The following is a 12026-nucleotide window of genomic DNA, read 5'->3' as shown; positions in this document are numbered from 1 at the left end:
TGACGTTTCTTAAACAAAGAAAGGACATGGACATTGCATACTCAATTTCAGTTTGTAAATTGTAAATAATTAGTGACTAGCAATTCACTCTTTCATTTTTATTTACCATAATTCATAGTAAGGTAGTGAACTTGTTAGTGGAGAGGAAGGAATATAAGAGAGTCATACTAAAGACTGAGAATTATAGATGGTATGTATAGACGAGGGAGGTAACAAAAGTGTCACAAATACTCAACCTAAAAGCCTGGGAAGAGTGGTTTCATTTGTAGAAATTAGAAAGGCAGGTGGTGAATAAGTTTTTGAAGGGAAAATAGGCTTAGATTTAGAGATGACAATGAAAATCAATCACAGAACACCCATGTGGAGAGAGCCCAGACAGTTGGGAATGGGATTTACATTGCAGAAATGAATTTTGGTTCATTCACAAAGAAACCAAAATATTCCACCCATTTATTTAACTTATTAATCACTCGAAGAATGTAAAATGCTATGCTAGAGATTCTGGAGTGTAAAATTTAAAAAAAAAAGTGCATTATGAGGCCCTTACTTTTCAAGAGTGTGAATAATGAAAGTAGATATACATAAAGAAATATAATAAGGAAGACATACAAGCACTAACGTGGAAGGCTGGCAGAGGGAAGATTAATAATTCCAGATGGGGAATTTGCAAGCATTTCTCAAAGGAGACAGGATTTAAGCTCAGTCTGGAAGAATGAGTGGGATTTAAAGAGTTGTGACAAAGGGCGTCAGGCAGAGGAAACAACTTTAGCAAAAGTAGGAAGATGGGAGAGAATAGGGCACGTTTTGAAACAACTGTAGCTCCATACCTGTGGCAAGTCAGGAAGTGAAAAGGGGGTGAAATTCAAGAAAAAGCCATGCACCAATATGAGTTTCAAAAGCCAGACTAGGAAATTATGAAATGCAATCACTGAAGTTTTCTAGCCAGGTAGTAACATGATCTTTGAGAAGTTAACTCTTGGCTTTGTTTAAAACTACCTCAGTTGAAGTTGGAAAGCCCTAAAATGTTCACTTCATTTAAAAAAATGGGTGCGTAAACTGAAGCATTAGGCAAAGGGGTGAATCAAACAGAGCTAAGGAAAGAAACTTAGAGAATGTCTGAATTTAACATCAAAGGGGAAAATAGAGTCAAAAGTGGGAGACTGCTTTTTTACAGGTGCAAAGTTTAGCCTTAAGTAAGTGTTAGTCGCTCAGTCATGTCCTACTCTCTTCGATTCCATAGACTGTAACTCCCCAAGCTCTTCTGTCCATGGAATTCTCTAGGCAAGAATACTGGAGTGGGTTCCCATTTCCTTTTCCAGGGGACCTTCCCAACCCAGGGATTGAACCTAGGTCTCCTCCATTGTGGGCAGATTCTTTACCATCTGAGCTACAGAGAGGAACCCCCCAAGAAGTTTAACCTTAAAGAACAACTGTCTCTTGTAGATAGACATGAATATCCCTAAAGTCACATAGAAAATGTGCATCAATTAATTGAAATATGCATCAGTTGTGCACATATCAAAATGTGTATCTCAGAGAAAACGTGCAACAATTAATATCCTATATTTTTAGACTCTGTTTTAACAGAATTATTTTCACCTGATATTCTTTTGGTTTTTATAGAGGATCTATTATCACACACATCATTGTGCATATACATTAAGTGTTAGTCGCTCAGTCGTGCCCAACTCTTTGTGACCCCATGGACTGCAGCCCACCAGGCTCCTCTGTCCATGAGATTTTTCCAGGCAAAGATGTTGGAGTGGGTTGCCGTTTCAGAAGAGTTTATTTCTATATATAAATACTGAGATGGCCACAAGCACATAAATAATGATCGTTTTTTTTTAATTGCTTCATTTAGTAAACATACACAGGTTGCACGTGACATCGTGCTAGGCTTTAACTGTTTGCATGTTTGTCGTTTTCAGAAGCCCCGAAGTTGATTGTAGTTCAGAGTGAGCTCTTGGTGGCCCTGGGGGATACAACAGTTATGGAATGTAAAACCTCTGGTGTTCCTCCACCTCAAGTTAAATGGTTCAAAGGTACATTTCTTAAGTATGCTCATGTCTGATTCACTTAGTATTGCTTTCTCTTTTAGATAAAAATAATTTGTTAAAAATTTGTTTTGGTGTGTGACTTAGCAGCCCCATAAAATGTGTTTATGGTCTCACTAGAGACGGCAGTTCAACATGCTGCACTCTGAATTTCAGCATTTGACATCTGGTGTGGATTATAGAACCGTGAAAATCAAAGCAGGAAAACGTCTCCTCTGCTAATCCAGCTGAACATTCTCTTTGTTAGTTTAGGATTGTTTCCTGTAGAAAATTGTCCAGGAATACTCAGTTCATTTTAAAATAGCTTCTCTGATTTCAGTTCACTTTGCTTAGACTCTCACAATTAGGAAGTTTCCTAGATTATGCAGGATACTTTTCTATAAAGTGCTCAAATAAAGACTCGTGTTAAAGCCTACAATTGAATAACATTTGTGATTTAAAACAAATGTATTTTGTGGTCAGCTTTATCATGCGTGGTAGATGTTTATGTCAAGTATAGAAATTATCTGCCCCTATTTGTGACATAAAGGTTCTGCCTCTGTGATTCTGTAATAAAATAATAATAATGTTCTGCTTGTCCTTGGTGAAAATGCCCTTGGGCCTTGGTCCAGGCTCAGATGCTGACAGTGGCTATCTCTGCAGAATGTCCTGCTCCTGTTTCTCTCAGTTTTTCCAGTCTATGAGAAAGAAAAATCCCCGTAAACACCCTGAGAGGGGAGGTTGCTAGGATTATTGAGATGCTGTTTGCAAAATACTCTTTAATCTTCAGATGAAAAATGCTAAACAATACAAAGCACTATTGTTATGATTCTGTTTGTTAAATCACAGACATTCCCATAGCAACAGGTTGATGTCATAATCACAAAATTGTGAATTCACCTCGGGTTCAAACTCTTGGGGAGCATGAGGTGAAAAAGAACATGAAGCTTTATGCAGAAAGCAAATACTTTCAATAATATGAATCAGAAACAGGGAGGGAAACAAGGAGATAATGCCATTTTTCATAGTTTTCCTTGTTAAATGATTTTTAAGTCTTTGTGTTTTCTCTGATAGGAAAGCATTTGTGGATTTGCTTCTTAATTAGGTTTCAGTTCTATTTCAGTCAACAAAAATGAATTTTCCTAATTTGAAATGCTTAAATCTTTAACTTTCAAATGAAATAGATAATAGTTTTAAACTCGCATCTTAAAGAAATCCAGAAAAAAATGTGTTATAGAGGTAGTTCTTTTTTTTAAATTGTCATCAATTATATTAAAAATAAAAATGTTTTAAAAACTAATGGAACCTGCTGATTTCTCTGCCTGTGTAGAGCTGAGTCACAGGAAGAGTCTTTTATGCTCTCAAATTGGGGCTACTGTCCTGAATAACTTTGTATGTCAGTTTTGGTCCCACAGATACCTTGGGATCTAAATGAGGAGTTAGGGAACCAGGCAGCCACCACATGGAAGATTCTAGAATTAACTATGCATTTCTTTCTCTTCTCGACTAGAGACATTGGAGTTCAATGGGCCCAGTAAATCCTATCTCATTTCTCTGTTCAAATTATACACTGGCAGAGCTAGCATGTGGGCATTAAACACTAACAGATGATTATGGAGGACATGCATTTTGTTTAGCAGCTACACATAGAGCTGCCCTGAGCCCTAGGATCACTGGCTCTCCCAGTCATAGGCAGGCAATTTATTCCTTAGGCAGAGTCTGGATCATAAAGAGAAAAGCCAGGAGACAAACTCTTTTACTTGCAAACTGGCTTGAAAATAGAAAGGGGTAGGAGGGCAGCTGGACCTTCCTTGTCCACTTCTGTTGGGAAGAGACACCAGCAAAATTAGGAAAATCCTACATTGGGGAAACTGCAAGGTGAAAGATTAGTTCTTTCCCTAACCATAAGAATAACCTTTTGATCATGCTTTTTTTTTTTTTTTTTTCAGGCAGTTCTGATTGAATAAAGTAACAGTTTGTTTTTTGAACAGATGGTACAGCATTGTTAACTCTATGCACTGTTGTACAGCAGATCTCTAGAACTCATTAATCTTGTGGGACTGAAACTTTAAGCCTGTTGAACAATGACTTCCCATTTCCCCTGCCCTGCAGCCTTTGGCAGCCACCATTCTTTGATAAGTGGTATTTCATTCAGACCATGTGAGAAAAGGAATCTCACACATACAAATGCCCACCAAAATTTTAAATATTAGAAACGAGTAACATAAGGTGGGTTCAAAGAAAGAATCAAGGACACTATTAAAATATTGTATGAAGAGTATTTGTGGCAAAATAGTAAAGAAGTTGGGTTTCTTTAGATTGGTGGTTATTAAAGTATAGTTGGGAATCCCTGGAGGTTCCCACCAATTCTTTTCAGATTCATGAGATCAAAATTATTTTCCTGATGATACTAAATTGTTATTTGACTTTTTCACACTCATTGTCTAATGAGTGATTTGTGAAGTTTTAGGAGCTGTGTAACATATGATAACCAATAGAGTGAATGCAGAAGCAAGAAAGAACATTCAACAGTCTTCTTTTAAGCTAGATAGTCTAGAGATTTGCAAAAATGTGAAACAATGCGACTTTTCTCACGAAATTTGTCTAGTTCGGGGAAATATTATTTTTTATAAGATAGATTTATGTTAAAATGTCATGAGTTACTAGAAAATAAGTGCATATGCTTTTAAACTTTCCAGTTTCTTTTCTAAAATGCTGCTGCTGCTAAGTCGCTTCAGTTGTGTCCAGCTCTCTATGACCCCATAGACTGCAGCCCACCAGGCTCCTCTGTCCCTGGGATTCTCCAGGCAGGAATACTGGACTGGGTTGACATTTCCTTCTCCAATGCATGCATGCATGCTAAGTTGCTTCAGTCGTGTCCAACTCTATGCGACCCCATGGACAGCAGCCCACCAGGCTCCTCTGTCCACGGGCTTCTCCAGGCAAGAATAGCAGAGTGGATTGCCATTTCCTTAGTATAAATAATTATAATCTACATAAACAAAAACTCATTAAAGTTCCTGATAATTTTTAAGAGTGTAAAAAGGGTCTTGAGACAAACATTTTTGAGAACCAGTAAAGAACTTTCAACAGTTTAAAGGATCTTATATCATGCATAAATTATCTGTTAAAAGTCTTTATGTCCATAGATGCCAAAATCTAATTTAAACTAAAGCAGAAAGTATCCTCCTTAGTGGATAATGATTGTTTTAAATCCTAGAATGTCAGCAAAATTTATATACTATAATGTATGTAAATATTCTTCTAATCTTATCTAATATTAAAATTAAAGAGTTACTCCCTCATTCATCTTCATCTCAAAGTTCTGTATTTCTTTATGGCTTTATAGCAATACTTTGATTGCTAATTGTTCAGTAGAAATCAAGAAAGATTATCAAAATATGATCAGTATGTAAACTTGATATAACCAGTGTTTTCCAATTTATATTTTGTTTCATTACTGCTATTTTTTAAATACTCTTATTTTTTAAAATAATGGTAGCAAAAAGGTTTTTATTTCATCCTGTTATGTCCTCTGACATATACAGGAAAAACTAAGGGAGAAGTAAAATGCAAAACTCTAAATGAGTTTTAGTCCAAACATTTTAATGCTTGATGAACAGCTTGGTCACATTGCATCCTCCCCTAGTGGGAAGAAGGTTTATGTCAACATCATCTGCTTTTACTTATGAAAATTTCCCAGAGGCTCATAGACAAGGCTTTAGCTGCTTCTCTTATTCTCGCGTGGTATGCAGTAGCCAGCTTAAAAGGATGATTGAGTTTTTAAATGTTGGAATGCTGAAAAATACTTTTCTTTTGGCACTCACAGTTGCTAATGTAGTTTTTTTGTTTTGAAATTTATGGCTTCTTTGACCTCTTCTCCTCCTCAAATCATGAAAACAAAATGAGAATTTGTCACCCTAAGTCTGTTGGTTGTTGCTTTGTATAGTGGCCTAGAGAATTACTAGCTCTAGGGTTTAGGCCTGTTAAAAGCTAAGGGAAACAGATGTAGAATACAAGCTTATGGTTACCAAGGGGGAACAGAGGGATGACATAAATTGGGAGATTAGGATTGACATATATGTACTATTATTAATATATGTATATATTAATAAAATAGATAACTAATAACCTACTGTATAGCACAGGGAGCCTTTCTCAATACCCTGTAATGACCTATATGGGAAAAGAATTTGAAAAAGAGTGGCTATGTGTATATGTGTAAATGATTCACTTTGCTGTATAGCAGAAACCAGCACAACATTGTAAATCAGTTGTACTCCAATAAAAATTAGTTTAAAAAGTTAAGGGAGTTACTTCTGCAGTCCTCAGTCCCAAGACATATGGCTAAGCCAGTAAATGGCATTTTGGAGACTTGACATCTGGCATGCTGTGAAACCCTAGAGCAATGGCCTTTAAACCTCCTGGAATTTTTTAGGATCCCCACAAAAAGTTTGACATCGCCCTTTACAAAAAAGAAGCAAAAGAGGTAGGAACACTAAGCTGTCATTTAAACATCAGTAAGTAAGTGTTTGTTGCTTAGTTGTGCCCAGCTCTTTACGATCCCATGGATTGTAGCCTCTGTCAGGCTCCTCTGTCCCTGGAATTCTCCAGGCAAGAATACTGGAGTAGGTTGTTGTTCCCTTCTCCAGAAGATCTTCCCAACCCAGGGATCGAACCGGGTATCCAGTACTGGGTATTTTTTTTATGATACTTGTCTTCCTGTTTAATTTCATTTTTAGGTAAGGAAAAACCCTGGAGGAAAGGAAGCCTAAAGATAGGCTAACTCAACTTACAGATTTGTTGAGGCATTGCCTGCCCTCAAATAGAAATGGTTCTTAGAGGATCTGAGGTGTTACAGGGATAGGCAACCCAGACATGTCATCTTTCTTGGGTTATTCTACCCTCACACTGAGGTCAAACTCACTATCTGGTTCCATCCTCCACTCATTTATTCCATACCTGCTTCTTCCCAAAACCCTGTAACTCTGACTTAAAGAACTTTGATGTATAATACAGATTTAGTAGAGGTATCCTAGGAGATTAATACAACAACACTCCTCTCCGGCCATTTCCAGGAGTTCTTCATCCATTCTTTTTCTTTCAACAAACTCCTTCCTATGCTCTCCCAGCTGTGGTTCCTTAGCCATTCTTAGAACCCCCTCAGGCAGCTTAAACCTCTCACTGGACAAAATCTGACTGAGAACATTAAGCAAACTAGAAACCTGGGCATTTAGCCAAACTAAGAACACCCATAGTCTCCAAAGTATTTCCTGGGTAATTGAAATTCATCCTGTTACAAAGATGGTAGAAATTTTGTTTTGATCTTCATCTTCCTTTTCCATTTTCACAGCCTTGGTGATAGCTTCCACTCTTTATTCTACTCTTTCTCCTAACATAGCTTCAAAGAGTTTGTTCTCATTTAGGCACACATACAGTAGGAAATATTTGCACATAATTCATTTAGAGCCTGAATTTTGGTTATAGGCCAGCCTGTGGAATTATGTAGGCCTGAATCAGCTCATTACCAAGAAACATTTCCTTCTTTCCATTGCATAAGCATTGTTTAAGTGTCTGCATTGTGCCAGACACTTGGATGTAAAAACTTTACCATCAGTTTTCTTCAGAAGTTTTGCAGTCAGATCAGTAGCACACTGTTGAAACCCTTAACTGTATAATGTTCTCCCCATCATTCTTACTTAGGGGATCTTGAGCTGAAGCCCTCAACATTCCTCATTATTGACCCTCTCTTGGGACTTTTGAAGATTCAAGAAACTCAAGATTTGGATGCTGGTGATTACACGTGTGTTGCTGTCAATGATGCTGGAAGAGCAACTGGCAGGATAACTCTGGATGTTGGCTGTAAGTAAGCATCCTGGCTCTGATAGACAAGTTTGTTTTGAAATTGACCTGGAATTTTGTCATACTCACAGCTTTGAAACAGTTAGTAGAAATATTGTCAGAATGGCAAAATTAGAGTTAGCATTTCATATTATTAATATAATGTAGTTAATATTTACCAAGTCTTTTTTTTCTATTTACCAAGCACTGTACTAAAACAGTGTGTATATATATATGTGTGTGTGTGTATGTATATATATATATATGTATGCATTATATCATTAAACCCTACAAAGCTTTTTTTTCTATTTACCATGCACTATGCTAAGAACAGTGAATATATATATGCATGTGTATGCATTATATCATTAAACCCTTCTGACAGTCTTAAGAGGAATATACTATAATTTTCCCCACTACATAGGTAAGGAAATGGAAACTTTAAAAAGTCTAAGCAAATTGACCAGCTCAAGAGCTATGGAGGGATGGCCTGGTTGTTTGAACCCAGGTTGTTTGATTTCAGAGACTATAGGCTTCAGAGTCTCTCATCTGTTTGCCAAACATTTTCCTATCAGGAGTCATCCATTTGGACAGCAAATTCCTAAGTATTAACATCTGAAGGCCGAAAATTAGACTTTGGCCCTCGATCATAATTTGGAAATGTTGATGACAGAAAAGGTAGCAGATTGTCCTCTTCCTTTTTTTTTTTTTAAAAAAAAATTCACTAGCAGTGACTCCTTTGTGTATAAGAACAAAGCATGAACTACAAATAAACATCAATTACAATGGGAATGATGCAGCGTGTGCATGACAACTTCAGTCAAATTACTCAAGGAGTTTGGTCCTCCCTTCTTTGTCTCTCCATCTCATGCGTCTTGAAAAATAAAATTACACAGTTATGGTTAACACATGAAATAAAACAGAGCTTGTTTCATACAAGAAAGAACCCAGCAGCTTAATTTTAACAGATAAGTCATATGGTTGCATCACTTAAATTTATAAAATATGACATTTCATTAAATTGCATTTTAATTTATGCATGTTGATTTTCAAGCCAAAGCTGTATTTTTTTAAAGGCTAAGAACTATAAAGAAAGTGCACTTTTTATTTTGAATAAAGTAGCAGAACATTTTAGTTCTACCGTCTTAGTTCTTTAAATGAAAATCATGTCCCTCTAAGCTTAGTATTTTGTTTTGTATAAACTAAATGTTTTTCCTCTTGGGATCTTCTATGATCCCCATGCCCCTGGGCTTTCTGGTGAACACTGTGCATTCTTGGTGATTATGCCCTTTGGGTAGAATCAACAAAGCTGGATATGGCCACAAAGATCACTGTAGAATCTGTCTGGGGCACAGCAAGATGTGTTTGAACCATGACTAAACCTTGTGGTTACTGAGAGAAGTGCTTTGGAAATAAGATTGGAATCTCTGAGTTGAAGGTCTCTAAGTCTATCAGCACAGTGTAAGATACAAGAAATGCTTTTAGAAATACTGGGTTGGCCAACCCATCTACCAGTGTTCAGAAAAACTCAAACGAACTTTTTGGCCAACCCAATATAAGGCCCAAATGAAGGGGGTGATCAGATACAGAATTCTTGTTTTTAAGAAATATACAAAGTACAGAGTTTCACTTCTCAACATTTTCCAGTTTTGCTTCTCCCTCTTCCCTGCATGGATATTTTTTGTTAACCCAACATTCTTTTAGAGTCGTCTAGCTCTAGAGGCGGAGAAGGCAATGGCAAGCCACTCCAGTACTCTTGCCTGGAGAATCCCATGGATGGAGGAGCCTGGTAGGCTGCAGTCCGTGGGGTCGCTAAGGGTCGGACACAACTGAGCGACTTCACTTTCACTTTTCACTTTCACACATTGGAGAAGGAAATGGCAACCCACTCCAGTGTTCTTGCCTGGAGAATCCCAGAGACGGGGGAGCCTGGTGGGCTTCCGTCTATGGGGTCACACAGAGTCAGACACGACTGAAGTGACTTAGCAGCAGCAGCAGCAGCTCTAGAGGAGTGAAATAGCTCAGCGTAAAGGGAATGATATCCTCAACCCCTCCAAGATTGTAGACAATCTCCAGAGAAAAGAGAATGATACCCTCAATCCCTCGAAGATTGTAGAAAGTCTTCAGAGAAAAGGGAATGACACCATCAACCTTCCAAGATTGTAGAAAATCTAAACACCTTACATGCTTACTTGGTGCCTTCTTGATAATATTTTTAGCTTCTGGACTTTCCAAGTTTCTCTTCTGATGAGCGAGAAGCAATATAAAAGTTAGAGCCGTCCGTGCTGGAGTGACTTGGAGGAGATTAGGAAACGTCCTAATGAAAGTTTGATATTTTATAACCTAGACATCAGTCTGCCTCTTTGTCTCCAGCACATCTCTGATTCGTGCCCGCAGGTCTTTTTCCCTCTTGTACTCACACCCCCTCAGACAGGCTGTAACCTGGAGTCATCTTCTCATCCTTTCCTTTAGTGATGATCCTGACACACCAATGGGAGGGATCACCTAAACCTTGGGCTGAGATGACGTAACAAAATCCTTCCTCAGCTCTTCACTCAGAGCTCGGTCCTCCTGTGTATCTGTGTGTAACTTTCTCTCCCATTCCCTATGGGCAGTTCAAAGCTGAGAACTTTTTCAAGTCCCTTCCTATACTCCACCACCTTTTCTCTCAGCTGTGGCTTTCCCTTCCACCTCAGAGATGGAAGTGAGACATTTTGGCAGTCAGTCCCCTCGCCTCCTACCTTTATGTCTGTAGACTAATCCTCACCTTCCCTCTCTTCTCCAAGGTTGTGAAAGAAATGAAGATGGGGGAAAGTCGATTAGATGGTAATATATGGAGCAAAGGACTCAAGGTTGTTAACAGCAAACAGTAAGATTCTGAAAGACTTAACTCAATAAGTCTTTCAGTTCAGTTCAGTCGCTCAGTCGTGTCCGACTCTTTGCGACCCCATGAATCACAGCACGCCAGGCCTCCCTGTCCATCACCAACTCCCGGAGTTCACCCAAACTCATGTCCACAGAGTCGGTGATGCCATCCAGCCATCTCATTCTCGGTCGTCCCCTTCTCCTCCCGCCCCCGACCTTTCCCAGCATCAGAGTCTTCTCCAGTGAGTCAACTCGTTGCATGAGGTGGCCAAAGTATTGGAGTTTCAGCTTTAGCATCAGTCCTTCCAATGAACACCCAGGATTGATCTCCTTTAGAATGGACTGGTTGGATCTCCTTGCAATAAGGCTTTAATTGGTGTTTAATAAGTACCAACCATTGTGTGAAGCATTTCACATAATTTCATTTCATAATAACTATGAAGTCTGCTCTATGAGTATCTCTGTTATGAGCTCAAAGAGGTTAGGTAAATTATCCAACGTCATACTGCTAATATATGATACACCTAAGAGGACTCAACCCTCTCATCTGTTATATTACGAGACCACAGGCAAATTGTTGTTGTTCAATCATCCAGTCCTATCCGACTCTCTGCGACCCCACGGACTGCAGCACGCCGGGCCTTCCTGTCCATCACCAACTCCTGGAGTTTACTCAAACTCATGTCCATTGAGTCAGTGATGCCGTCCAACCATCTTATCCTCTATCGTCCCCTTCTCCTCCTGCTTTCAATCTTTCCCAGCATTGGAGTCTTTTCAAATGAGTCAGTTCTTCACATCAGGTGACCAGAGTATTGGAGTTTCAGCTTCAACATCTGTCCTTCCAATAAATATTCAGGATTGATGTCTTTTAGGATGGACTGGTTGGATCTCCTTGCAGTCTAAGGGACTCTCAAGCATCTTCTCCAACACCACAGTTCAAAAGCATCAGTTCTTCAGCTCAGACTTATTTATAGTCCAACTGTCACATCCATACATGACTACTGGAAAAACCATAGCCTTGACTAGATGGACCTTTGTTGGCAAAGTAATGTTTCTGCTTTTTAATATGTTGTCTACGTTGGTTGTAACTTTTCTTCCACAGAGTAAGCGTCTTTTAATTTCATGGCTGCAGTCACCATCTGCAGTGATTTTGGAGCCTCAAAAAATAAAGTGCCACTGCTTCCCCATCTATTTGCCATGAAATGATGGGACCAGATGCCATGATCTTAGTTTTCTGAAGGGAAAAATGATGGCTGTCCCTCACTGTCTTCCAAAGTCTGCCCAAGT

The 12026-nt window shown here is 38.6% G+C and overlaps 1 protein-coding gene across 6 annotated transcripts in view; it reads left to right on the top strand.

Annotated features, from left to right (window-relative positions):
• The window catches only part of HMCN1 (hemicentin 1), a 540326-nt gene that overhangs the window by 261233 nt on the left and 267067 nt on the right, over positions 1-12026 (top strand). For all 6 annotated transcript variants that reach the window (XM_055419093.2, XM_055419092.2, XM_055419094.2 and 3 more), the window contains 2 exons: positions 1929-2042; positions 7737-7895. In XM_055419093.2, the coding sequence (XP_055275068.2) occupies positions 1929-2042; positions 7737-7895 (273 nt within the window). The remainder of the gene's footprint in view (positions 1-1928; positions 2043-7736; positions 7896-12026) is intronic.

The sequence above is a fragment of the Moschus berezovskii genome, chromosome 17 (genome assembly GCF_049115385.1).
Source record: "Moschus berezovskii isolate FMDL1 chromosome 17, NW_MosBer_1.0, whole genome shotgun sequence".
In the NCBI taxonomy this organism is placed as follows: Eukaryota; Metazoa; Chordata; class Mammalia; order Artiodactyla; family Moschidae; genus Moschus; species Moschus berezovskii.
Note: the sequence above shows the minus strand (reverse complement) of the source record. Positions and strands in the feature narration are given on the sequence as shown.